This window comes from Columba livia, chromosome 5, assembly GCF_036013475.1.
Source record: "Columba livia isolate bColLiv1 breed racing homer chromosome 5, bColLiv1.pat.W.v2, whole genome shotgun sequence".
NCBI classification, from domain to species: Eukaryota; Metazoa; Chordata; class Aves; order Columbiformes; family Columbidae; genus Columba; species Columba livia.
The window spans coordinates 16,137,045-16,164,424 of NC_088606.1; the positions used below are offsets into that span (position 1 = coordinate 16,137,045).

General features: G+C 44.3%; 1 protein-coding gene across 1 annotated transcript in view; it reads left to right on the plus strand.

The window, feature by feature from the left end:
* Positions 1–1,605: 1,605 nt before the first annotated feature.
* CLMN (calmin) overlaps positions 1,606–27,380 on the plus strand; it is a 74,827-nt gene continuing 49,052 nt past the window's right edge. Inside the window, exon 1 of the mRNA XM_065063571.1 lies at positions 1,606–1,829. Coding sequence (XP_064919643.1) covers positions 1,748–1,829 — 82 coding nt within the window. The 5' untranslated portion in view covers positions 1,606–1,747. The remainder of the gene's footprint in view (positions 1,830–27,380) is intronic.

The window sequence follows — 27,380 nt, forward strand, 5'->3', positions numbered from 1 at the left end:
CATCAGTGCTGTAAAGTCATTCACCTGCTTTTCCCACAGCCACACTGGCTCAGTTTCGAGCTCCACCTCTAAAGGTGGTACTGATGCATCCAGCCTGTTTGGATACCTTCTGGAAAAAAACAGTGCAAAATGAAGTCAAAGCCTGGCACAGTGATTTGTGTGAATCTGGTTGATTTCAGGCACATTTTCCTTTTCACAAGCTCTTTCTTCTACTCCTTGAATTCAGGCTTATGAAGTCTTCAGTACGGCATTCTGGTGTCTTTACATTTGTGCAAAACCTTTCAGCCTTGACATGCAAACAGTAATAAAGCTGAAGATCACTCCAGACTCTTAGAGACTGGATTGTGGGACAGTTGCCTGGTGTGTGTTAACAGCAGTGATGAATAGTTCACCTATTAAACGCTTTATGGATAACTTTCCCTACTCACCATCTCCATCTAATTTTGAGTGGCAACACAGAAATCACTGGAGCAGGCTGTGGGAAGAGCGCTGCATTCCTGAGCTGGGTGAAACAACTGGTTGTGTGGAGTAAGCATTTACTTGGGATCACATAAACACTTCCAACTTGAAAGAACCACAATCTCTAGATCCCAGTTTGTTTATATTTAACTTTGTGCATCTCAGTTTGTGTGTTTTGTTAGTCTAACTAACGATGCTATACTAGTCTGACTGGATTGTGTCAAAATTTTCTGTTTACATTATGCGGTCTTCATGGTTTGAAAACAAAACAGGCACAAAATACAAATAGTGGTATATTGTAATGAAATGCTCTTTACATAAAGCAAATGCTCATGCTCTTCACTAAGTTTGTAGAGCGGAGATCTTAGTGACACTGAAGAGCCTCGATAATAATTACTGTCCAATTCTGAAGAAAAAGTGTAAATGAAGATAGCCGATGTGAAAATTCACCACATAGGAAATCTGACAGCCTGAACAGACCAGCAAGACCGGGCTAAATAAGCATGCAAAAGGCGTATTAGTGCTTTTAATTTATAGTGGTGTATATTTCACCTCCACGAGGAAAAACCTTTTGCCGTTCACACTTTCTTCTTCCATTTCTGCCGGGAATGCGTGACATTTACTCCAGGGCACGACGCTTCTCCCGTCCCCAGGCACACCAAAGAGAAAGCGGGCAAGAGCTCGGTATTGTCTGCAGCCCCCCTGCTGCCTCAGCAAGAAAAACGTATTTATTTAGAGTGCCAACAGCCCGCTCCGGAGCGGGATGGGGCGAGGGCCGGCGGGGCAGGCGCTCCGGCCGGGGCCAGCGCCGCCAGGCCGGGGGTCGCGGGGACTCTGCAGCGCGGGGGCCGGACCCGCCTGCGCCCGACGGGGCGGTCAGTGCCGGGGCCGCGCTGCCGCCCACGCCGCTGTCCGGGCAGGCGACGCGGGAGCCCCGCTGCGGGTAAAAGCAGGCAGGAGGCGGCAGGCGGAGAACTGCCCGCGGGGTGGGGGGGGGGGGTGGGGGGTGGGGAGGCGTACAGCCGGACCCCCACCCCACTCCGCCCCGCTGCGCGACAGCGTTCCACCGCTCCCGGCCGGGCGGAGAGACGGAGGGAGGCGGGCGGGCGGGGAGGGGAGGGCCGCGGGGCGGGGCGCAGCGCGGCGCGGAGAGGGGCCGCCCCCCCGCCCGCTCCGCGGCCGCCGTCGGTGCCGGTGAAGGCGGCGGTGGCGGTGCCGCCGGCTCCCGCCGCCCCCCCTTCACCTCGCCCCGACCCCGGAGCGGGCGGCCCCGCGTTCCCCCGTCCCCATGGCTGGGCAGGAGTGGGACTGGTTCCAGCGCGAGGAGCTCATCGGGCACATCAGCGACATCCGAGTGCAGAACCTCCAAGGTAAACCAACACCCCCGGAGAAACCCCTCCCTCCGCCCCCGCGCCGCCCCGCTCCCCTTCCTCGCTGTGCCGGTCCTTCCTCCTCCGCCTCTCCCCGTGCCCTGGCGTGGGTCTGTCGCGGGCTCTCCAGCCCGCCCCCCGGGCCGCTGTGTGGGACTCCCCCGGCTCCCCGAGGCGGGGGCGGTGCGGGTGTGGGGCCGGAGCTGCCGACGGGGAGGACGAGGGGGCCCAAAGTTCCGCCCGGGCGCGGCGACGGGCCCGTCCTGCCCGCCGAGAGCCCTGGCGCTGGGGCGAGCGGTGCCGGGCCCCACGGGAGGGACGACGGGGCGCGGGGGCTCCGCTGGCGCTGGGGATGCTGCGGCGGCGGGGGGGCGGCACAGCCGGTGTCCCCGCCCCAGGGGGACACTGCCACCCACAGCCTTCTCCTGAGGGCCGTCGCGGAGGGGCTGCCGGCTCCCCTCGCTCCCCATCGGGTGCACCTCACCGGCTGGGCGGTGCCGGGGCTTTCCCTGCTCTGCTGTAGCGGGGGCTTTGCCTTTTGCTGCTCAGGAGCCCCATAAACTGGGGGGAGCAGAGCCCGCCCCGCCACTCCCACCTGGAGATTTGGAGGTACTCGGCCGCAGCCAGGATACGGCTCTAGGTCCGTGTCAGCGCAATCTGAAGGGAAGCCGATGGCTATCTAAGTACTCAATTCAGTGTACCTTCTCATAAGCTTCTGTTGAATAAACATGGACAGGGCTTTTGGATAAATCATCTACGAGATGCTCTCCTATTCAGCCACAGGCTGTGCTGGCGGAAAGGATGCAAATACCTAGATTTGAATGTAGTTTGGTAGCAATGTAGTACTTCCTCCGAAGTTATGCTTGCCCCTCACCAGCTAACTCTCCGTGATTGGCAGGGACGGCAAGAATTGATGAAAGAAGAAAAAGCAGCAGTGGTTTATGGGAGAACAATTTGTTTAATGTAATATACTAATCTTAATCAACAGCTCACATTACACTGCAATATATCTTCATGTTCCATAAAAAATAATAGACTTGAATTATAGGTCATTATCTCTTCCTGTTTACGCATAATGATATTAGGGAACTGTCTACTGGCAGAGGCAGTGCAGTTGCTGGAAATTAGTTTTGGTTTGGCCTGATTATAGAAGATGTATAATTTATAGAAAGAGACACTCAAATTAGCCATTCTTTCAGCTCTGATGTTGTATTAATACAGTTAAATGCTGGTGGGGTCACTCCACAACATTTTGACCTGCATCATCATGACCTCTGAAATTCAGATTTTGAGTACAGCCAGGACTGTTGATTCCAGGTTGAACTCGCCTTGGGTTTTGACAGTCTCTCATTACATTGTATTTCTACAGTTCTACATCTCTGACTCCTGGCTCTGTCTCTTGATTCTGTGTGTTAGCATGGATGGCCTGCATCTGATCTCTTTTTGCTCAAAACTGTAGCAATTAAACCAGGTTTAACTATTAATTCATGGGCATTTTTTGAGAAGGAATAGAAACCTGTTCTTAAAAAGAGTAACAAGTTTGTGGTTTTGCCTCTCAGCCATTTGTGTAAGAAGGAGTTAAACTCATTTTCTTTTCTGGAACTTAAAATGCATTTATACAGATGCACACAGCCTTCTCTAAAATTCCTATAGTCCTGTAGGAGAATGTCATCCTACAGGGCAAATTCTTTTGAATAGCATGTTCATGAAAAAAACTCCTGTTCCCTTCTTGCCATACAAGAGGAAATTTGAGAGATATATTAGTTGGCACCTTGCTTGCACTACTAAATAGGGTTTTAAGAAGTTTGATGCCTGGTGTGGGCTATTATAGGGGACAAAAGGCATTTCTTCTAAGGTGCTGCTCCAAAGCAAGTGATAATATCTATCGCTTGCAGTATATATGATTCGTAACACATAGTTCTCACATTTTCTTCTGGAGATGAAAAACGTTTTACAGATGGTGAGTCTGATACTTGGGAGAGTGTGATTTTTGTCACTTGGGAGCTCAGTGGCAAAGCATAGTGCTTCTCGTCAGTGTGGTTTCTTGTAAAATGGCAGCATATGCTCTATGTTCAAATGTAGTAATTAAACTTGCTCCTGCTGCATAATTCAAAATTCATTCTCTTCAAAACAATGCAATCTGAATCACTGCTAGTAGCATTGTCACTTGCAGAATCAATAACAGTTTTGATGTGCTAGAAAGTCTAGGATGAAAAACCAGCGGAGGCTGATGCAGAATTCCCAGTGGCACCAGCAGAGCTCCTGCAGGGTCACGCTGCTCAGGGTCACGCGAAGGACCTCAGGTGCTGAAGTGTCCTCATCTGCTGCTGCGTCTCCTGCTCCTGCAGCGCTCTCTTGCAAGACCAGCTGTGTTTGGGGTGGGTGCTGTGAAGCCGCTGGCTTGCCTTATTCCAGAATGCTTCCTTTAAATGGGACATTTTACATATGTGAGGGTGCTTCCCAATCTCTGGGGCCCCCATGACATGAATTTAGACCTGAGTGGTGTCTGCAGTACACAGGGAGAAGAGGAAAGGTAGCAGTTAAATATTTGCAGATATGAAGAATACGGGAAAACACTGGCATATGTGTGTGGAGATGGACACCGTCATCCTTCTTTTGATGCACAGAGCCAGCCAAACATGAGGTCTTTCAGGTCTGGAAGAAAGATAGAGGCATTACTGTTACGCTGTGTCCAAGCCATCCTGCCCAGCAGCTGATTGGACATGGTTTAGTGGTAGAGTTACGTGATGGTTGGACTCGATCTTAAGGGTTTCTTCCAACCAGAATGATTCTGTAATGGAAGAGCACAACGAGATGAACTCAAGTGGGGATGACCATGAGAAACGGTACCACTACCACCTCAGTAGCCTACCTGGTATTAAAAGTTTCTGCAGGCATCATACAACCATCTGCTGTAGCGGTTTTCCATACCCTTTCTGCCTCCTTTTTAAAAAGCTAGAATTATTCATTTCTCTTGAAAATTTCTTCGTTATGTCTTAGCTAAGCTATAGAGCACTGCTGACAAAAAGTACTATTTGAAGATGGCATATGCTGTTTCAGTCTGTTGCATCTTCCCTCTTCTAGTTTGGCAGTTTCAAATCCAGGAAGGTACCAGGATGCTGGTTACTGGGAAGTGTCTGCTCTCATGGTGGTGCTTTTGCAGTGGTATTACCCCACCGAATTTAGGAGTTGTTCTAGGTGCATGTGCTGGGTGCAGAAGTAGCCTCAGGAACTATATATTCTGTCATATAACCAATGGATGAAATTATGGCATCTGCGAGGCTTTCATCTGTTTCATCGGGAGACTAAAACTGACAGCCAGGGGTGAAATTTGCTAAAGTGACTGGACTTAGGGAGGAAAAAAAGGTGGTTTTAAGAAAGGAGTTACAGCCGAATGTTTAGACATGAGCATATGATGATGGGCTTTTATTTTCCCTTTCCATCAAGATCAGAGGTTTTCCATTTTGTTTTCTCAATGAAGGAAGTGATAGTTCAAAGCTGTCGCAGGTAAGCGATGCTAAAAGCCGAGCACTCTGCTTCTATTATTGACAGAGGTAATTTCAGGGAACAGAGGCAAAAATGACAATCTGATGGGGAAGAGGAGAGGGGAATGTAAAAAGGGAATAAGCACCAGTTATGGTGATGCAGAAACTAAGTTCCTTACTCCAGGTCTGTTTGGTTTCTAGATGCATTTAATAAATTGATATTCTTATGCAATTTGTTCTATTTGTATATTCTCCATAGTGAATTTCTCCACATACTGAAAGAGAAAAATGGGAAGCCTGCGCAGAATGTAGGAGCACATCATCAAGCAGTGGAATGCTCAATAATTAATTTCCTGCCATGAGATGGGTTTTTTTTTCTCTTTCTTTCTTTCATTACAACACCAGCGGGAACATTTTGTTACAACACAAGAATATTTTAAAATCTTTCCTACTGGAAGCTTGATTTAGGATCATCAGAAATATACTCCCTTATGTGGTGAATTGCACTCACTAGAAAGAGGCGACATCTTCACCAGGAATTATTCTCTTTTAGGTAATATTTTAGTCCTGTGCTTTGCAGTAGTCTGAATGTATATTTAGTATTATGTATCTTCCCTTAAATTCCTTGGAATTAAATATGCGGAGGTGAATACTTGTGCAGTCAAGTATTATTGTCCATCTCTGACAAACAAGTACTGTTACCACCATTTAAAATAATTATGGTTTGAATGTCTGTTTCTTATAACAGAGTACATGGGCTGGGATGGTAGAACTCTACCATTCTTCTATCAGAGGACTAGACAAGGAGCCCAAAGTCCTACTACTCATCATTGTGCTACTCACTCAGGGTTTGATCCAGAACTCACAGAAATTCATAGATGTTTATTCTTTGATTTCAGTAAATTCCGATACTTTCTTGAGTCTCAGGTTTGCTCTGCTGAGGGTTCCATGGCCTTCAAACATACCTGGAAGGCTATACAGGAACATACTGTAGTGGTGTCACAAATAATGCCAAAAAACACTGGTGACAGCCTGAAAGAAATAAACTGAGCAATACCAGCCCCACTGGCTCCCCCATCCTCGTCCTAGTTTGTACCTTTTCATTAATAACTTAGTCATAAACTCACAGGAGTCTCTTATTTTCCTTGTCTTTCTGTTTGGATCCTTAAGATTTAGACTTTTGTAAGCTGTGGACAGCGGTAACTATAGTTGTTACTGATATGAACCTCAGCTTCCTTTGAGATAATGGGTCCCAAAAGCTGTGTCTTAAGAGACAGTGAGGATGCTTAACTCCTAATAGTTAACTCTCTCTTTCAGTGAGAGTATCTCCGTATCTTTTCTTTGGGGACCTTAAGCATCTCTGAAGGACATCCATCAGGAACAGCTTATAGGCAGTCAGGAACTCTTGAAAATGTTTCTCTCTCTATTTTTGTATATCCATTTATGTATGAAGCATAATTCTTCTGACCATCGCACCTAACTAGATAAAGTAATCTTTTTTTTTTTAATTATAAGATACAGCAGCATTCAGTCTGTTTGCTATAGTTTGTCATGCCTTTCAAACACATGGAAATTTTAAAAGTGGAAGGAAACCTTTTTTAATGTATCCATTAATTCTGAGTAAAGCAAGGTGCTATAACTGTTCATTACTTTAATTTGTCTATAACTTGTCCCCATACCTAGCGGGATTTCATTCTGCATGTAGACATTTTCATTTCAGTGGAGCTCTTTGTAGATTAAGGTAACATTTAGAAAGATTAAATTGCTTGGAGAACCTTACATGAAGCCCTATAGAACCACAGAGTGATGCTATTCTATGTAAAAGTGAAGTTAAATAGGCCTGAGAGTTACAAGATCCAGGTATAAGAAGCCAAAGATAATGCTGGAAACATAGATCTTCTGGTGGGGATGGTCTCCATAATGGCACTCTCATACCTGACAGTATTTGTCAGCAATGGAGGGAAAACTTACCTGCTGCAGATGGAGGGAGCCCTGGCAGTGAAGTGAAGGAGCAGTGAGAGGCAAGGTGCAGATTACAAGTTTCAGCAGGCAGTTTTAACAAGGTCAGTGCCTCATTTCTCTAACAAATTAGGAGTCTGGTCTCTCTGTCCCATAGCACGGATGAAATTACACCAAATTCAAATCATGCCCAGTAGCTCTGCAGTCAGATGAACGCTTACACCTGTGTATTAACATCTCACTGTAAGAGAGACTGTGTTTGGCATCCAAGTATGGACCTGACTCAAGGCATGGGGTTGATCCATTGTCACTTGGCAACATCAGCTTCTCTTTTCTTTTCCTTGGTGAGCTGTTCAATCGCTGACAGCCTTGGTGTTTGGAGATCTGGTGACATCTCAGACTCTATCGCTTGCCTGCAGTTGAATCGCAGTTTAAAAATGGCAGTCTGTAAAACACAGTGATTAAACCAGCGCTGATTAAAAAATGGCCTGTACTTTTCATAGTTTCTCCTACTTGTTTTTTGTTTTGTTCACTCAGCGTGGACAGAAATTAAAAAAATGTTCTTTGTCGTAAAGACCATGTTGAAGCTATGTCACTTGCATTCTGAAGTATTTCTCACCTTTACTTTGAAAATATTACAAAAGAATGAATTTGTTTCCTTTTTCCATTTTAAAGACAGCTTCCTGTTGGACTGGAATAAGCAACCTTGGGCATTTTGGCTTGTCAATGTCTTTTTAAACATTATTGTTTATGTCCTACGCTGCTTAAACTTAGTGTTATTGCAGAATGATTGTCAAGGGGAAGTGCCAAATGTTATCTGTCTCTTCATGTAGAAGTCAAAAATATTCTTAAAATTATATATTCAGAAGAAGAAATTACCTCTGTGTCAGTGCTGGGGTGGTGAAGGGCATCAGAGCACCTTTTAAGAAATGTACATGTTTCTTTACCTACTATTCTATTTTTACCTCTCTCCAACCAGTTAAATACAGGGACTGTAGGTGGAGGATTGCAGGATGGATTTTGCTTCATTATAATTGCTGCATATTTCTGTGCAAACAGCTGAGCTGTGTTTTAGCTGTTGTTTGAGGCTTTATAGCCACAAATACGAGTTTAAATTGACATCTTGTAAGGAGGCTCATAATAGCAACAGCCTGGATGTCCGCAGAGTGAACACTTGTGGACATGTAACCTCCAGCAGAGAGGATTTCCTTCTAAAACCAGAAATCCCACTGCATCTGAAAAGATGCTATCAAAAGCACTTGAAAGAAAACACTCATCTCTATGCCTGTTACTTAATTTAATGGCATGATTCATGAAATTTGTGTAATACTTTGAGGGATTTTGTTAATTATTTTCCACTAGACAGACATATAGAAAAATATATTTTAACTGTAGTATCTTTAAAAGTTCTGATCTATATCAGTGTAATTCAGACCCAATGAATCTATGAACAATGAGTTTCCCTGTTTCTTACACTTTTTATGTAGCATCTTTTACTGTTGTTAGTCAGAAATGAGATCTTTCTCATTCATCATTCTCTAGACCAACGCTGTTGATTTGCTTCACTGGGGAGATTTTTGTGCTTTTCTCCTTTGGTAGTATAATTCTAGTTTACAAAATAAACGCTCATTAAATATGTGCCACAGGATTAATTTCAAATAGAAACATTTATATACTAGTCCTTGTTGCCTTTAATGCATGGATCCCTTTGGATCTTTATCCTACCCTAATTAAGACTGGAGATGAATGCATTTCATAGTGTCCCAAGCTGGACAAAGAAGCCTCTGCTTTTGTGCAGTGTCCATTATCAGGAAACACGTCTGTTTAGTGGTGTTTAGATTGGCAGGGCAGGCAGACCCCAGCCCTGCAGCGCAGACCCCTGAGGCTGCGGTGCTGCCTCGCTCACCCCCACGATGCTCTGTACGTCTGAGCCCATGCAGAGCCCTGCTAAAGTCAGGGATGCTTTGCCCATGAAATGGCCCAGTGATATCAGATTGTGTCACCAGGGCCTTCATGTGCACAGGGATTTTAAGTAGAAGGCCAAATATTGGCTGAAGGCAGCAAGTCATGTTCTGCTGGTCTCTACCAGCGGATTTGTGGCTTTTCAGGCAACTGGACTTCTCGGTTTTCTCTTTCATGTTTGGTTTGAGTTAGAGGCTCCTGTAGTTACCTGGTTCTGAAATGAATCTCGTTTGTCTAATTAACTGCCACCTCAGTGAACACCATGGTGCTTCTGTTCTTATACTGGGACCCCCAGGATGGGTGCTCTGTGTTTTAGCCAGACTCAGATGGAAGCTCACATTTAGGTCTTGCACCGCAAGTCATCCCTCAGAGGGACCAAGGCTCTCCCAAGCAGCTGTTGTTCACTGTGGCTCAGCAGTTGCAGTCTCCATGTTAACAAAGAGACCTTAAAAGAAAATATTTTGTGCATTGCACCAGGAAGAAGGTATTTACAAGGGAGAAGATGAATTCAAATATACTGCCTACATGCATTTTTTTCCCTGTGCACCCAGTTTACTGTTACTGTAAGGGGTTACCACTTCTGTCAGTGGTGACATAGCAGGTCCTACTGTTTTGGACCTTTTCCTTAGAATAATTCACTTGGTAGCACTTCTGAAACCTCTGAAAGGTCTCTGATGTGTGCTAATCTTGCTGTTGCCTTCTAACTCTGAAGTGCTTATGAGTAGCTACATTTTTATTCTTCCAGCATATTTTTCCTATGTTTTCTTCAAGAAGCCCAAATAGCAGTACAATAAACCCCTCGACGATAAGGCGACCACGCGTTATTCATATGTTGTGAGAGCTGTATCACATCCTGGAGTGGCCGTTCCACGCGGCTCCAGCTGAAGCCCTGAGTTGCTGCCAAAGCACAGGGGCAGGTTACGAGCACGAGATGTCTTTCTGTTGTGTACTAATGGTCAGATAGAAGTACTTTGCCATTTTCTTTTATTCTTTGCAAAGAACCCCCTAATGTATGTCAATAAGTGTTTTGCATAAGCAATCAGTGTAGTTCACAACCGAGGGCTAATTAAGCTTCTCTTGGCTCGGTGAAAAATAAGAAGGGCAAGAGAGTCCTGGCGCCGCGACAAATGAGAGCAATGCCAACGAAGATAACTTTGTTAAAATCTAATCCTTCATATGACTGCATCTGGACACGTGATTAAAGCTTCCTGGCTCTTACTGATGTTCATGATAAACACGAACTGCAGTTATAACTTAATAAAGATATTGAATTTATAAATAACATGGTATGAAATGTCCATTTCAGACTTATTGTCTGGGATATATATAAGGAAATAAACATAAATCTGTCTGGGCTCTTTGCCCAAGGAGAGTAACCAAGGCAAACAGAGGTGGGCAGATGGGGGAGAGCCATGGAAAAGCAGAGTGCCCGATCCCAGCTGCCTGGTCCTCAGAAGCCTGATGGGAGCGCAGGAGGGGCTGTGGCCAGCACTTCCGTGGGGCACTTGAAATCAGTGAATCGTGAAAATCCTGCCCAAACAAGAAGATGAGATTTCAGAGACAAAATTCCCATTAGATTCTCCCTTTTTCACAAGGTACTTGGCCTTTTTCTGTTACAAATCCTGAGTGACTCCGGCAGTTATTGTTCAGAGTAGCTGGAGAAGTGTTTGGTCCCTGTCCTTGTTCTCAGGTTCTACGCTGGGCAGGGGACTTCCCAGCCCTGATGATTAATGCCACTGAACAGCATTTGGTTCCTGTTACTCTCAGGTGGCTTTTTTGTCTTTTTTTTTTTTTTTTTTTCTTTAAAGATCTTCCTAGATACAGGGCAAGGAGTGATTTAAAGCTGCAGAGACTCTTGTGTGAGGTTTTCCATTTCAGCTCATTATAAAGAAAAAAGTTTTAAAGGGACCTAATGTTAGTTAAAAAGAATTTGTGCTCAGGCTTCTTCCAGAAGTTAATCCAACTATTGACCTTGGCTGAAAGAAGACTGAGTATGAATTTTTGCTGGCTAAGCTGTAGTTCTTCTTTTGAAGGTAGATGGTCTTTTTGATGTGTTCAATTTTGACCTTTCAAAACTTTAAAACATTGTGCGTTTACCAGAAGGACCAAAGATAGGAGCTTTAATTGTCTTCAAAAACTGTGAGTATCAAGAGGAAGCACCATGTATTAGCTGCTGATACAGCTAAGGGATGCTATAAAGTCCTTCAGCTGTAACGCTGCAGTTGACAGTATCAGTCATCATGAGTTCATTTTAATTTAAGAACTTGGAGGTCACACCAGTGTGACTCCTCTGAAGTCAGGAAGCGGTTGTGACCCCAGTGGTGGTAGCCCATGTCTGCAGGACAAGGTCAGCACATGCTTCCCATCCAGTCCTGGGTGTCACCGAGAGGGACCGTCCTCGGGTGCTGAAGGATCCAGATGTGGCTGGGGAAGTCTGGAAAGCTGATAACCTGTCTGTCTCACAAGACTGTTTGGAAACTAATTAAGCATCCAAATATATTCAGATTTTATTTCAGATGGCCAAATCTTGGATAATTTTCAAGTCCTTAACTTCTTTTAATTTTGCAGGGGGTGTCTAAGCATTTTTTCATTGCCTATCCCACAGATGGCTCTAGAGCAATTATTTTCATGCAAGATCCCTGTTTTTTCATGCATATGGAGTCCTTCACTTCTGTGCTGAGACTGATGATGAAAGCCTCTTGCTGAGGTGGTCTGGGTACCTACAGCAAGCTCAGATGGGACCCCTGTGTTGCATCACCCAAGCCAATAGACAGCTTTGCCATTCAGGCACTTAATTATGAACCGAATGTTCACTAGACCTCTTATATTCTCATTTCACTAATGAACCAAAACTTACAAAGAGTGACTGACTGCGGAGCTGCTGCAGTTTGGGCTCTGTGAGCCAAAGTTTCTGCTCATTTCATTTATCACACTAATGATCAGTTTTGGATCTTAAACACAGGCTGCCTCTCAGGAGCTGCATGGAGAACACAGATTAATGTGCTAACCTGATGTCCACAAAAAGATTGGCATGGGCTGCCCACTGCATTTTGACTTGTTAGTCCTGCTGCACATGTATGTTCTTGACGCTGCATCCTTACAGAAGGAGGGGGCTGCTCTGGGTGTGGAAGTTGCATTTCATAACTGTGGTTTTACAGAAGGGGTCCAGGCTTGAGTTCTGGTACTCAGATATTGATGCCCATAGGCTTTGCTTTCCCACTGCTCTGCGTTTGTCTTGACTAAAATTGAAATGTGTTCTTAATACATTCTAGCAGGGAGTTATTCTGTTTCTTTAGTATTTGAGCATCTCCTGGTTTTGATGCATTTGACACCCCTACGACAGGGTTAGAGATTAATTGCACATGAAAGCCAGAGGGCTTGTTTCAAGTTTATCCAGACAGCCTAATAACATACTTCTCTGTGTGTGAACATGGAAAACTTTGGTAGAGCAAGCCTTGAACCATGGACTTCTCTTTCCAAAGTGATCATTGTAACTACCTGACCAAATTCCTGTCTTCACATCTTCTTTTTCCTTTCCTTCACCATCTGACAGCAAAAGCTCATAATGTCATCTAACAATTCGCGTGAACTGTAATACATATATGCTGACTTCTCTATTGTAAGCTTTTAAAACTTGCTAATTCACAGGAGTTACCAACCCACCTTTCGTCCCAGCATGTGGTGTTCCCATGTTTGGCAGTGGGTGGTTTCCTTCTGCGTTTGCTCATCCTTGTTGGTGTTTTCTCCAGTGCACACCAGTTGGTGCAAAGGCTAACTGAGTGCAATCAGATTTCATTTTGGCTTGCCTTAGGGTTTTTTAGATGCAAGAAGAACAAAATGTTTGTGGAATGGAGTCCACCTGCTTTTTTCTACTTCTCCCTATTTGTGAAGAAGTATTTTTGAAGTCTCTTGTTGATCACCTTTATAAATTACTATTTTATCACCTTCAGGTAAAACTGTTTTTTTTCCAAGTGCTTTAGAATAATCTCAGTCAAGATCGAAATCAGCTGTGCTCCCTCTGCCTCTTCTTACTATGCTTTCAGTTCACTGAGTTTGTTCCAGGAGTTTTGTTTGCTTTGTTTTGAGCATGTGTTGCTAGAAAGGAGATAAAGCGGAGCTGAGGAAGAGAGAAAACTTGCTACTAGAATCTGGAAGAGGGTAATTCATGGTGAACATCTCCGGGAACTATGATTTGTTTTCTTTGAGGAATGTATGCTAATAAAAGCTTTCCGTTTGCATGCATAAATGAATCTGATTAAATTTTATCCCAGGCTGAACTTGCTGTCAAATCATAATCTTCAGTTCAGTCCTGCAAATCATCCAGATATTATTTTAAGAGAGCATTGTTACATCCACTGTCCTGAAACCCTGTCTGAAAAAACTTGGTGGGGTAGAGAGGAAGACCAAGGGAGAGGTTACTTAGGACACGGATGAGACGTATTTATCTTACATGAATGTAGAGAGATATCTACCTAAAGATGTCTTTCTGCCCTGGATGATTATAAGGACATGTTCTGCATGAGAAGGAAGCCAGAGAGTTTAGAGAAACAAAAGTAGACATAGGAGAACAGTCAGATTCTGTTTTTCCTTTCTGCAAAGGTCACAGAGGCCATTAATTGCCTCACCTTGAAATGCAGTATATGATGGAAGTTCTGTGATACCATAGAGCGTAAGCGGCCTTGAAGGTAGTTGTAGTTGGTGTCATGTGGTGTTACAGCTTGATAAATAAGCCATTCTGACCTGCTCCTGGAAGACTCCTTTTCTTCTTTGTTTTCTTTTCCCACTTTCTCAAGCTTTTTGGTGTCTGGTGATCTCCATCTGGGCTTGGCTTCATGGCGTGAGGAGAGGAGAGCATTGCTGTTTAGTTTCATGACTCTTAGAGTTCAATTATTATTGCTAAAGGAACGAACAGATGACAGGTGCTTTGCTGAGTCCTTTCTCCCCACTTTCTCCATCTTTCCTGTCACTGGAGCACGGGAAGTGCTGAGACCTGGCAGCTCCTGAAACAGCCCAGGCAAGGCCTCCCCATGGCACTTGGGCACTGACTTGTGATCAGTGCGTGCGCAGGAGCTGATCCATTACTTAAGGCTTCTTTGGGAACCCCAAAGAACGATAATATCCTGTTGACTAGGATTTTACTATTTATATCCATCAGCTGAGCAACCGCCTCCTCTGCCTGCTCCCTGGTTACCAGTCTGTAAATCTCTCTTTGGGCCACGTTGTCTGTTGCATGGTTGACAAACTGATTTTTAGTTTCAAAATGAACTTGCTTGAGACACTTAGAAGGGCAAATACAGTAATGAAGAAATGTGTCAGCTTTTCTTGCTTAGTTAACCTGTTAGCTTTTTGGACATCAGGCAAAGAGACTGGCAGGATGCTAACCTAAAAATAAGGGGTATCATTAGAAAACAGTACAAACCTATAGCAATGCAAAGAGGAAAACAATTAGATCCCTTATAGGTATGTTTGTAGAGAAGTGCTGACACACACCTGTCAGATTAAAGACCGAATCCTGCCACCCACATACTGTCCCAGCAGTTTATTCCTTCCTTTTTTCTTCCTTTTTTTTTTTCCTGCCGCAGATTTTCAATTTACTTAAATAGAAAAGGTGCCATCTTTCAGAAAAACCCTTCCCTGGCTTTGAAACATAGGGAAAAACATGTCAAATTTAGCCTGGTGTTTTCTAGACTGTTTTTTAAAAGGCGAGCCTTTTGAGAGGGGCTGTACAATTCACTTCAGAGAGAAAAAATACAGTCAAACTGTGGGAGTCTGCTAGGGTGAAGTGAAAAGAATGCAATTATTTCACTGGGAGCTTTTATGAAGATTTTTGAGGCTCCTTTCAGAAACCGAAGTGTGTTAATAATGGGACTTAGTCATAAAGCCCAATTGCTTTGGCTCCGATATGGATAAACCCTGTCACGGTGGGAGGGGGTTGCCCGTGATCTGAATCAGAAGCAGCCACTGCTCCGAGGTGGAGCTGTTTTTAACTATGTGAACATGGATCACGTAGTTCCCTTGTTTTGCTTTGGTGCCATCATGCATGACCAGAGACCAGTTCTTTTCTGAAGACCTTACTGGTGTATCCCCTAGGGCAGCACCGCGCAGCCCTCGGCTCCCCAGTTGCTTCTTCTCCGCACTTTGGGAACGTGGTGGTTCTGCACAGCTCCCCTCTGGCACTCCCCAGCTCTGCCGTTTGAGGTTTTCTAGTGAATATACATCTTCCATGTTAAAGCACTGCAAGCAAAATACAGGGCATGTTGAGCATTTAAAAGTGAGCTGGGGATACTTGGAGAAACCAGACCAGTGTATTTGCTGAAACCATTTTTTAATTATAGTGAAAGCTTTCTGCTTATAGAAAGTTTGGAGTATTTTTGTTACCATCTGGATACCTAAGCTTGGACAACAAATCACTTCTGACATAATGACGACAGCGTATAATACTGTGTTCTTCTAACCCATGTCTCATTAATGTGGAAGCACATGGATTTTCCTGCAAAATGTTGATTCGCCATCTGTGCTAGTATTCTTTGTATGAAGTGAAAGACTGCCCTTTGTGTTGCGATTGCAATAGACCTGTTCTGTTTTACTGACTCTTCTCTCTTGGACCAAATGGGTAGGTCACAGAACAAAATAAAACTGCACCAAGCAGTACTTCCTGCTACTGCTTATCTACCTTACTCCCAATGTGGGAGCTATCAAAATTTATTAAAGGTGGAACTCAGAAGATTTAGTGACATTTTTTGTTGTTCTCACTTTTCCTTTCCCATGCTTTGGCTTTAATTTGCTTACTTGAGCTGTAAGCCTCTGGTTTTGGGGAAAATGTAAATTCCTTGTATGCCTGTTGTAGCTGTCAAAACCTAAATTGGGGAGTGTGTAAAGGACAGTAACATTGCTGAAGTTAAAATGGTTTAGGTAGATTTAAAATGGTTTAGGTGGGAGTTGCCCAATGAATGGGTTGCAGTTTGTTTGAGTCATGTTGCACTTCAATTATTATATAAAGTAGCTTAGAGGTTATTTACCTTCAGAGCTAGGTATTAGCATTTTGAGTCTGGTCTAAGTCTGGGGATCCTCAGCATCATTGTACTTCTCCACTGACTTCTTAATTGCACTTTAAATTTTTCTGCCTTCAATGTGAGGCATTTCATATTTGCAGATTAATAGTTAGGATTCCTATAAAGAAGATGTCACAAAGCAATCTGTCTCTTCACCTTCAAGTTACTTGAAGTATCACAAAAAAGATGTTTTACTTGCTCTGAAACTTTATTCCGCTACCATATAATTGGTAGCTTGCTTCATACTCACAAACCAGGATTGGTGGTTTCCAGATTAAACCCATAAAACCTGGGGATCTTTAATCATCTTATTTTTTCATTATCTCTCTCGGGTTTTGCTTTTTCATGTTCTTGACCCTGAGAAAAAGATGGAACATCTTTAAGTAAATAGGTATATTAGCAGTAAAAATGTAATCTGCTTCAGTAAATTAATCAACATAGTATGTTTTAGCACAGTACAATTAAGAGACAGATTCTGTTGAACTTTGGTAGTTTTACTTCTGCAACCTCGTGGAGATCAGCTGCTTTGTGGAAGATATTGATCTAAATTTTATTAATGAATTTTTAAGGTAATTTTGCCACATCAGTAGATAAAACCAAAGGAGGAGGAAAGGGCTTAAAAAGAGATTCTTTCTGATGTTTTGTGAAACAAAATCCTCCACTGCTGGGGAGGACAGACAGGACAGCAAGGAGCAGCCTGCTCTGGAGTGGCTGGAGATGGAGAAGCTGGTGGAGCAGGAAGGTGACTGATCCCCATGCTGTAGAGGCAAGTCCATCTCTCTTCAGACATGGTGCAAGACTGACTGGATTCAGTAACAAATTGGAAACAGCCATAGTGAAGCCTTTCTCAGCTCCTTGAGGCTAACTTCTGGTGGGCTCTAATGAAGTGGAAGCAGCCGTGACCGTCGGCAGTCGGCAGGATATTATCAGACAATAGGTTGGAATAGCGTTTTCTGAAATGAGAGAATGTGAGTAGGAGAGACCTGAACATGTAGGTAGATAAAAGCCTATGATTTTGCCTGCTGGGATGAGAAAATCCAAAGGTGTTTGCTGGTGACATGGAGGAGGAGGTGGTTACGGCATAGGAAGCTAAAAGATATTTTGATGCTTTGTTCATGACTTGGATCCATTAAATTATGCACATGTGCAAACCTCTGTAACTATAAGCTGTTACGCTTGCCTTCATCCTCCCTACTTGTCATATTAATATCCTTGCCTGCAACTGGGATCTGATCTTGCACCCACTGAATTTTTTGCCGTTGAGCTCAGTGGGGCTAAATCTGGCAGCTGCAGTGGCGGAGCCGCCGCTCTCTGCCGGGCCCACGAGCGCAGAGTTGCACGCTGGAGGCTCCGAGCACACTGTGAGGGCCCCCCAAGGGCTGCAGCGTGGCCGCAGGCAGCTTATGTAAATACGTCTTCCTGCAGTCCAAAAACCTGAGTATACAGAAATACATACCTGAATTAGATACAGATCCTCGAATCAGCCTGACATCCCACACGGTTGTCCTTGGTTGGCATGTTGTCAGATGGGCCAGCAGCACATGTGTGCAAGAGGGGTGATGTGGAAGCCCCTAGGTGGATGTTACAACAGCTTTATGCATGTATTTGTCTAGGTGTAGTAGTCATTATTGTGGTTTCTGGCCTACTTCTCAGCACAGCAATTAGCAAGTCCAAAAGGTCTTGCCTAAAGGCTCTCACAATCCATGAATTATGCATTTAATTCTGTATCCTGCCTTCCATTTCTCTAACGTGCTCCTTCAGAAGATTGTGTAATGTCTATTTGCCCCTGTATTTTCCCTTTAAAAATTCAGCAGCCTGCTGCCCAGAACAGGGGAACAGGAAAGAGTTTTTGTCATCGCTTTGCTTCATACAACTTTTTCTTTTTTTCCTCTTTTCAGGTGCTGTTTATGAAAGAAAATGCTTGTTGCCAGACAATAATATCTTTAGGCTATCCAGTACCTTCCCTGATGCGAGTCCTGAGAGCAACAGCAATCTGCTGGGCATTCAGCAGCAACAGCTGCTGCCTGTCTGATACCATTAAAACACAGATTTAGCATTTATTTACAGCACCACAGAGCAATGAACCTGGCTGCTGCCACTCTGATATGGTGTAGCTGAGGAATAACCTAGTGTGTGTCTACATGAGTACACTCGAAAGTTAATCCAAATTAACTTTCCTGAAAGTCAATTAACTAAACCACTCTGGATGGCGTAATGGTTCCTCTGCAGAACGAAGGTGGCTCTATCTCAGCTGTTGATAGTTAAATGTAAACTGAATTAAGGATGCTTTTTTCCTCTGGTAGTGTTTTGAGACAAGCTGTTACCGGTGCAGGTCTATTGCTGCCTGTTTGGAGTTGACCCAGGTCCTGGCAGCAGAGGTGGATGCAGAACAAGCAGTGAAGTGTGGAAGAGGAGAAGACCCTGACCTCAGGGTCTGGACCATCGGGCTAAGCGTGTGCTTTGTACCAAGGTCAGCACAGGTGGAGCTGGGCTGGTCACAGCCGCCAGCACTGAGAGGCAAGCAGAGGAGTGGTTTGACTGGAAAGGCTGAGTGTGGAGCCCCATCCTGCCAGAGCAGTGGGGCTGAGGCTCATTTGTGTGTGATTCTGGCTTTTGATGTCACCTTGAGGCACTGAGGAGGAATCATGTGGCTACTCCAAACAAAAATAGGTGAGCAGAGAAATCGATGAGTATCTCCCTGCATTTCTGTCTCAAAGAGAAGCGCTTCTTATAACAAGGATGCTCAGAAAGGGCCAGATGTCTGTGCGTGTGGTTATGTTTACTTGCATTTGACAAGGCAGAGTTATGTATCTCAATGTGCTTGTTTCCTGGGAGCAGTTTGTGGGTTCCCTCCAGACTTTGGGATGCTCCAGGGAAACCTCTGCTTCCCTAAACTCCCCTGGTTGTTCCGGCACCGCCCCATGGCTGTATATTACCTGTTCATGTGCTGATCCTTGGGATACAATAATTCCTCCAACTCCACAGAAAAAGCTTTCCTATTTCAATGCTGTGACAGTGAATGTGGGATGAAAAATAGCTTTCAGCCGCTTCAGGAACTCGCTGCTGTTCCTCTCAGGAGTCCCCATGGAATCCTTCCCTCCTGCTCATCTCTCAGATCAGTTTTTTGGGATATAGACCCCCCCACACTAGTAATGGTAACTCCGGGCAGGATCTCCTGGGAGGTAATTTGGTCCCAAGGGCCATCGTTTTGCTGCTGGGATTTCTCCACGGATGCCGGGATTGCAGCGTGTGGGGGTGGAGGAACTCGCAGATCCAGCGCCCACGCTGGCAACACCGCACAGGCTTTGTTTGCCATACTGGTGTTCCTGTGCTTGCTTTGCCCTTCTGCACTCAAAATCCTGTGTAGTTACAAAAGTCAGTTATAAACTGGGGCTGCTCTTGGACTTCCAGTAAATCTAAGATTTAGTTGTCAGGATGAGAAATATTTGGGTAGTTAAGTTGCTGCCATGGTATAAGCAAGGCAAGGTTTGTAGGGAGAGGTAATGTCTTTTATTAGGCTGGCTGATAGGTTGCTTTGTTGTTTTTCCAGCTCCTGTTTGTTGACCTAATAAAAGCTCCTGCCTCACCTCGGACTTTTTTTTTTGTGGCATGCTTATCTGAGTAATAGAAATCAATGAAGTTAGCCTAGTGCAAGTGGTCGTGTTTCCAGATTGCAAACTATAAAACAAATTCAACATTAATTTGCATAAATCCAGATCATTTATTGCATTGCTTATGTTGCTTTTGTGGTCTAATTTGTGACCACTGAAAAAATGTATGTTCTTTCATTTATACAGAATAATCTCCTGAAAACACATCGTTGCTTCAGTAGCATAACTACAAGTAAGTAAGATTACAGCAGTGACTGACTGAGAATGACAAGAAACCAAAAAGCACAGCCAGGGTCTAGCCTGACTGCGGTTGCAAAATGTGAAATTTTGACCTTGATAGGTATCAAATCACAGAATCACAGAATCGACTGGGTTGGAAAAGACCTCAGAGATCATCGAGTCCAACCCTTGGATGGATTAAATTAAAACTGTAAGCAGAACAACATTGTTTAGCTGGACAAAGTTACCCAGTAGTGCTTCATGGTAAAAAGCAACACAAAAAATGCACCTATTCAGTTTGCAGGCTTGTTAGTAATTCCAGCATTTATAATATATGAAAACAAGAAGTTTCATTGCTTGAAATGTAAATATTACAAGTCATACATACATTTTCCCTAGCTTATTTGACTGTGTAGGGTGAGGTCTATTTGAAGTTCCTCCTACCTTAGTTTATCTGTGCATGGAAAGCACTTAAGGAGTACTCCAGGGAGGAGGTACAAGCAGAGGCCTGGAGATGCCCGAGTGTTTCCCAAGCCCTTGCCAGGCTGTCAGTGTTGTTCCAGGATCCCAGGAGTAGCCACAGTGTTGAATTCACCTTTTCTGTTCTTAGGATGGCTGGCAGAGCAATGTGCGAATGTGCTTTAATTTACTAAATCCATTTACTAATGAAAGAGCCACGTTTGGGAGAGCTTCAGTGTAAGCAGTAGGGAGGTTGCTTAGACTGCTCGCCTCAAAACTATTTTGGCAAATGTCTCCTTGATGAAAATATAGTCTGCTCCTATCTGCAGTCACCATAACTGCTGGTATTACACCCTTGGAAAATCCCTTGTGTTGACTTACCCTCATTAAAGCTCTGCATTTCTCATAGTTTTGACTCTTAATGACAAACACTTTGAGTCGTGGCACATTGCAGCAGCTGGATGTGATTCCTGAGCCAAGCTGTCCTGTCTCATAAGACCTCTGGGACTCTCTTTGCAATTCTGGCTTAATGGGTGGCATTTCTCTCTCTTAAACCCAAGCTGTCTGGAAGCTGTACCTCCTCAGCTAGTGGTGTAGACTTCCTCTGGAGCTGTGATTTTTCCCTGGTTTTGATGGTTATTTGCAGTACCTGAGAATGTGAAATGCTAAATACCGAGCTAGGAAAGGACTCTAATTTGCTGTTAGAGAATTAGGCTCAATTTCTGCCTCTGCTGTAACTCTGAAACACAGAAAAAGATTTGGGGCCAGCAATGTAAACAGTGCAAACTACAGTGTAAGCTCCACTGCTAGCGGAATGGCAGGAGTGGCAGGGGGGAGGCAGAGGTCACCCCGATTTCCTTCTGACAGAGTCAGCAAACACTAATCCTTCTCTGCCAAAGGAAAGTTGCCCCACTTGCTCGTGGGGAGCACTCGGTCATGTCAGCCTGTGTTTATGCACCACACATGGTATGAGAGCAAATAAAAGAGCAGAGTGTTCTCAGCTAAGCCTTCCCCATCCTACATAAATACCGCCTTGTTTCGGCAGCTTGGCTGGTAGTTTTTATTTCATTTTGCTGGAGCAAACTCCTTCCCTTTTTCTTCCATGGTGTTTATAGAAGAGTGCAATCCATCTATTAATTGCATGTGGTCCTTGCTCACCGTGTCTGCTTTAGAAACCTCCAGGTTTGCACATCTGCACTGCCCTGGGTGGCAACTGTGATGTTACTGGTGAGAGTCAGTTCCTCTCTGCCACTGTGTATTCTCAACTCAGGCTTACCTGCTTACCCACATTCCTCATTTTCTTTCCTGATGCAGATTGAATATCAAGTGTTTATGCACAGATAAAACTGTGTTTGTTAGAATTGAGTCAGTCAGGTTAATATTGAATTAATGGGACAACTAAGTGAAAAAAAAACAAAACACAACAAAACAGGTATGGTTGGGATGTTCATCTCTGGAGCAAGGCAGGGTGCTCTGACTTGCTTGGCAGGGATCCATTCATGGCCAAAGAGCATTTTGCTGTGGAAAAGAACAAATGACTCTTCCAAATCTGATTTTCCGTTAACCTAAAAAAAGTTGTCAGCTGAATTCAGCTTTTGGTCCTTTTTCCATGTTCTTACTTTGTTCCCTTGTCCTTCTCTTCCTCATCCCACCAGCCTGAAATCATCAAATATTATTAAATAACTTCTAAGAAAATCAGAGCTCTGATGGCTGCAAACTTGACCTTGCTCATTGCTTATCATAGCAAAGCATGCAAGTGCGGAGCAGAAGGCAACTGTAGTCCTTCCTCTCTGAAAAAAAATAGATAAAATCTTTCCCAGGTCAAAGAGAGAATTTTCAAGTGCAGAATTTAAACTCAAAATGTAACTTTATTCTAGTGATGTTAACTGTTCTTAAACAAGTGGTGTTGCAAAAAACCCAGTGGAAAGCCTGACAACACCAGTCATGTAGGTGATAACTCTTTAAAAGGGCCACGTGGCTACGGTCTCCCTGTCACTTCTCCCGTAGCACGGTGTGCCACCTTGCACATGTCACTTGTCAGGAAAGAGCCTGCAAGTGCTTCAGGGTCGGAGCCTTCTGTGTGTGTAGCTATGCAGTCTGAATCAAACTCTCTTTGATTTTCAGCCCTGCTAATAATTAACCCTCTGCTTGTAATAACTATCCAGCATAATGACAACCACACTGCTGGCTCTTGTCTACAAGGTTCTTAGGTACATACTACACAGCATCTCCCTTACACTCTGAGAGCCGATGTCTGTGAATGTGAATGAATGTGAATGAATGTGCAATCATCTAAATTAGGCATGCTTCCCAGTATATTTTTTTGAATTCTGTTACTTTTTAGGCAGATCTCAGTTCATCTGTCCTTTGACCTGTTACATCAGCTTTGGAGAGCATTCTTCTTCAGAAGCTCTTGAGCACACATTGTGGACTATGCTGTCATGTGTGCATTAGTGGTGGTGCTTTTTCATGTTAAACTGGTTTGACTGTAAACTGTGTGAGATTAAGTCCACATCTGTTATACCTAGATCATTTTTTGCTACTTCCATGTTATGTGGGTTAGCAAAGCAGTAGTTGGGTCTCTGCGCTTTTCATCAGTCTTTCTCTCCAGCTCCTTGAGGTATGGGGGATGCAGATAGGCAGCGACTGTTTATTGCTGCCTATCACCAATGCTTCGGCAGCTCACGTAGAAAACATTACTAAGAGGTGCAGAAAATAATGTAATTTTTGCTTAAAATATAATCTGCTTTAAATATTAGCTGCACTTTCTTGTTGGATACTTATTCCCTTTGCCCTAGCAGTGTTCCCTCAACTGATAACCATCCAAGCCGAAATCCTGGCACAGGCGATTTGGCTGTGGAGCTGCACGATTGACTCTCGTTCTGGTGGCTGAAACTCTGCGAGGAGAGACTTTTTGTCGCAAACCAAAGGGAGCTCACACAGCCCGGGAAGGGGGAAGGGGAGCAGAAGACCCGTCTTCCCCTGTCCTGCTGCCCGACCTGGCGCGGTGACCCCACATCTCATTCGGCAGATGGGCCGTCCCAAGTCTCCCAAGCGGCCAATTTACTGCCGCTCCTTAAGTGCCTGTGTGAAGGAAGGGGAAAACTGAGCTGTAGTTAATCTCATGTTTCCAGGCAACCAGGTAATTCTCTGCAGCCGATCTCTAAAGGGAAATTCCTGTTTTCCTGCACCCCTGCCCAGCTGCAGCAGAGGACACCCGGCTCTCTGCCTCCTCCAGCTCCTGGCACTTGCTGCAGTGGAGTCTGAGGATGGTTACAGCTTTTCAGCATTTCTCCAAATGTTGTGGGGGAGGGCAAGGAATCACAAAAAGGGGGCTTCGTTAGTGGTCTGTAACAGGTAAGGGGGTGTTCATTGCAAAATCAATAGACTAGAGGGAGCGTGAAAAGTTTAAATATTTTTACCCATGGCTAACCTGAAAATCACAGTCACAAGCAGGGGCTTCCTCTGCTCCAAAAAGCACCAAAATGTCTGAATAATGTATTGCAAATCTTGTTTACAGTGAACCTTCTGTTTGCTATGAAGTTTTGGTGATAAAAATGACTGAATTCTGTTTTGAGTCTGTTTGAGACCCTTGGGGTGACTGTAAGGAGCTAGCCTTTTATTAATGAAAGATCCCTGAACTTGAGACTGTCAAGAATTAGAGGAAACAATGATCAAATGAGATCTCTGAGCTTCTCCACTGTCTGAATAATTCGAATGCCTGGTTGGTGCCCCAGAATAATATTTATTAGACTCTTTATGTTGGAAGCTACATGAACTGTACACAAGTAGTTATACTGGGGAAACTTAAATCTGCTCAGCCCCACTACTAAAGGTGATGTGTGGTAGCCCGGAGGTGTGCTGGAATGGTGTGGGGAACTGGGCAATTAACTCACATCGCAGCTCCAGCCCCAGCTGGGAACCTCAGCACCTGCTCAGTGAAGAAGGACTGGAGAACCTGAGGAATGCTCCTATGGGTCCAGGGATGTGTTTCTCCCTTGCTGAAGGCTGCCCATTTGATCAAATATAGATGCTGTTAGACTGGGAAATAAAAAACAACACCTTGAAGGAATACAATGGTAGTCAACAGGAGGCAATATAGTTAAGAGAAATGGGCATTCCTTGGCCATGCAGGACAGATGCATCACTGACTCAGGGTTTGGGCTTTTTTACTTCCCTGCTGTTCGATAATCTGAAGCTCAATTGAGAACTAGTCCCCATTGTCCTTTGTCCCGTGTATTGGTAAATATGTGGTATCAGCAGATGAGATTCTGGGTCAGATGGGCCAGGTCTGATCTAGCCTGATCATGGTCCAGGAAAGTGCACACTGAACCACCTGCATGAGGGTTTTACAGCTTGGTTAACCACGTGCTGGGAACACACTTCTTTGGTATAAGCCTACAAGCCTGAAGCATGTAAGCCTGTAACAGTTATGCCTTTTTACGGAGTGGAGTGTTAGAGTAGGTAAACTTTTGACAATATTGCTTCAGAGTGTGTTGTATCCTGGGTTGTAGTTTGTGTGGAGGGCACTCGTGAGATGGACTTGCCTTTGACTGAAGGCCTGACCAGGCATGGCTCCGTATCCCGTGTAGCTCCTCGCTGGCCCCAGGGGAGCCATGGAGCCACGCTGCTGTAGTGGCCAAGTAGCTTCTTCCTCAGCATCATCCTGGAACTGCACTGGTTTGCCTACTTTGACACAACTGGAGATTCACCTTGACATGACCAACCCAATGGCTGCCCTGCCTGTCGTGCGGCCTGTGCAGGGGATCGCTTTCATTTCAAGGCAGGAAATGTTGTCAGGGCAGATTATGTGAAATGACCAGGAAATCTTCCAGATAACTCGTTTTAATCTTGGGTCTGGATATGTTTATCTCCTCTCATATAGCCACAGGAGAGGGTGTATCACAGGGCAGTGTGGGTCACAGGCTTCCGCTCCAAGTTCATTTGTGCAGCTGCCATCAGCTCGGTAGGACCTGTGCCATTACGTGAGGCCATGGGTGATGCCAAGGAGCAGTGTCTGGCTGATATCTCGCTGAGTGTACAGAGTAGTAAGAAGCACAGTGAGTTTCTTCCTCTTTTGTACCTTTGTTGAGGATCTGACCATGGGCAAAGGGAAAGATTAATGGGCAGGAAACGCCTGAGAATACCGAGAGATTAAAGCTGTTGTAATTTTGGTTTGGGAACATGGCAGAAATATTCTAGCTGACACCACCAAAGCTGCATTTGAGGTAGCTGTTTTCTGTCAGGCGTGTCTCCCCTCAGCACCAACATGAGCTTTCATCTGTCCTTAAATTAGTGTTAATTACAAGTTATTAATTTTTTTTTTTTAACAGCAAAATGCAGCTGAAAGCAATTACTCCTAATTGCTAATTAGTGTATGTACACCCAAAATGGTAATCTCATCATCTGAACACCCAGTTCTCACTGGAGTCAGTTGATGTGTTTTTGCTACCATTTTTTACTTCAATTTTGGATGGCATGACAGTTTTTCTTTTTAGTGGCTTCTCTGAAAGCTACAGAACCTCTTCCTACAAATGCAATCATCTTGAAAGTGTGATCTTGTTAACAAGGCCTTAGTAAAGAGATGTTCTTTGCTTTTGGAAGTACAGCTTAAATGGTAGTAATTGACATTGGGAATTACTCAATTCTTGCAAGTTGTGCCTAAAATGCACCTGAATTTCTGTTTGGTCTCAATTTCATCTGTGAACATTCTTTTTCAGTGTGGTAGAAGCCACACAGACTGTTGTTCTTCTACTGATAAGTTCATGGTACAGTTCAGTGCTGACCTCTACAATCCTAGGTCTCAAATTGTTTTGTACTTTAAAAATTTAATTCAGAGATATCATGGCTTCTCTTTCCATTTGCATATTTTCATCCTTGCCAGTGTGGGAAAGATTCAAAGCTGCCAAATTCTGCCAGTGGGAAATGGCCTTTCTGATACTGCAGACACAATCTGGTGGAACAGATTGTTCGGTGGGTTGAAAACTGACGGGACCACTTTTGGCTGGACTCCAGCAGATCAAAGGGCTGATGTCCAGCTGGCAGCAAGTAGTGAGCAGAGTACTCAGGGCTCAATGCTGGGGTCCACATTGCTCGACATTTTCATCAGAGGGCTGGTGAAGACACAGAGTGTGCCTTCTCCATATGTGTTGATGGCGCTAAATTAGGGGAAGCAACTAATGCGGCAAATGGGAAAACCTAAATCCGAAGCGTAAACCTGGGGACTAGGCCAACATGAAGGTCGTGGACGTTGGCCAGAACAACCCCTTGCATTGGTAGAGGCTGGGAAGTGATGTATGACTTGTAGCCCAGCTGATAAGGATGTGGGTGGTACCCGGGATGCCAAAAGATACCAGTAGAAATGGAAGTTGCAAACAACCCAACAGTGCACCGTGATTGCGAATAAGGCAAAACCTTTATTAGGCTACATTGAGAAGGTCACTGCCAGCAGATCATGGGAAGTTACAATGCCCCTCTACTCGGTTAATGGGGAGGCCACAGCTGAAGTGCTGTTTCCAGTGTTACACCCCACCCCAGGTCAACAGTGATGTGGAGAGGGTCTGTTATTTCACCACTATTCTTCTTGAACTCTGCCTGTTCACACTTCCAAAGGAGAACTGAAAAAATACACATATGCTAAGGCAGGACAAATGTTAATGGGTAATCGCTGATTGTTAAAACAATGGCTTTTTTTTGTCTAAAATAGTCAAGCTTTTAAAAAGATCTGAATGAGGAAATAGAAGTGATTTTAATGCCACGTAATCTTAGTGATTACAGAACTGCCTGCCGTGTTTAGAAGAAATG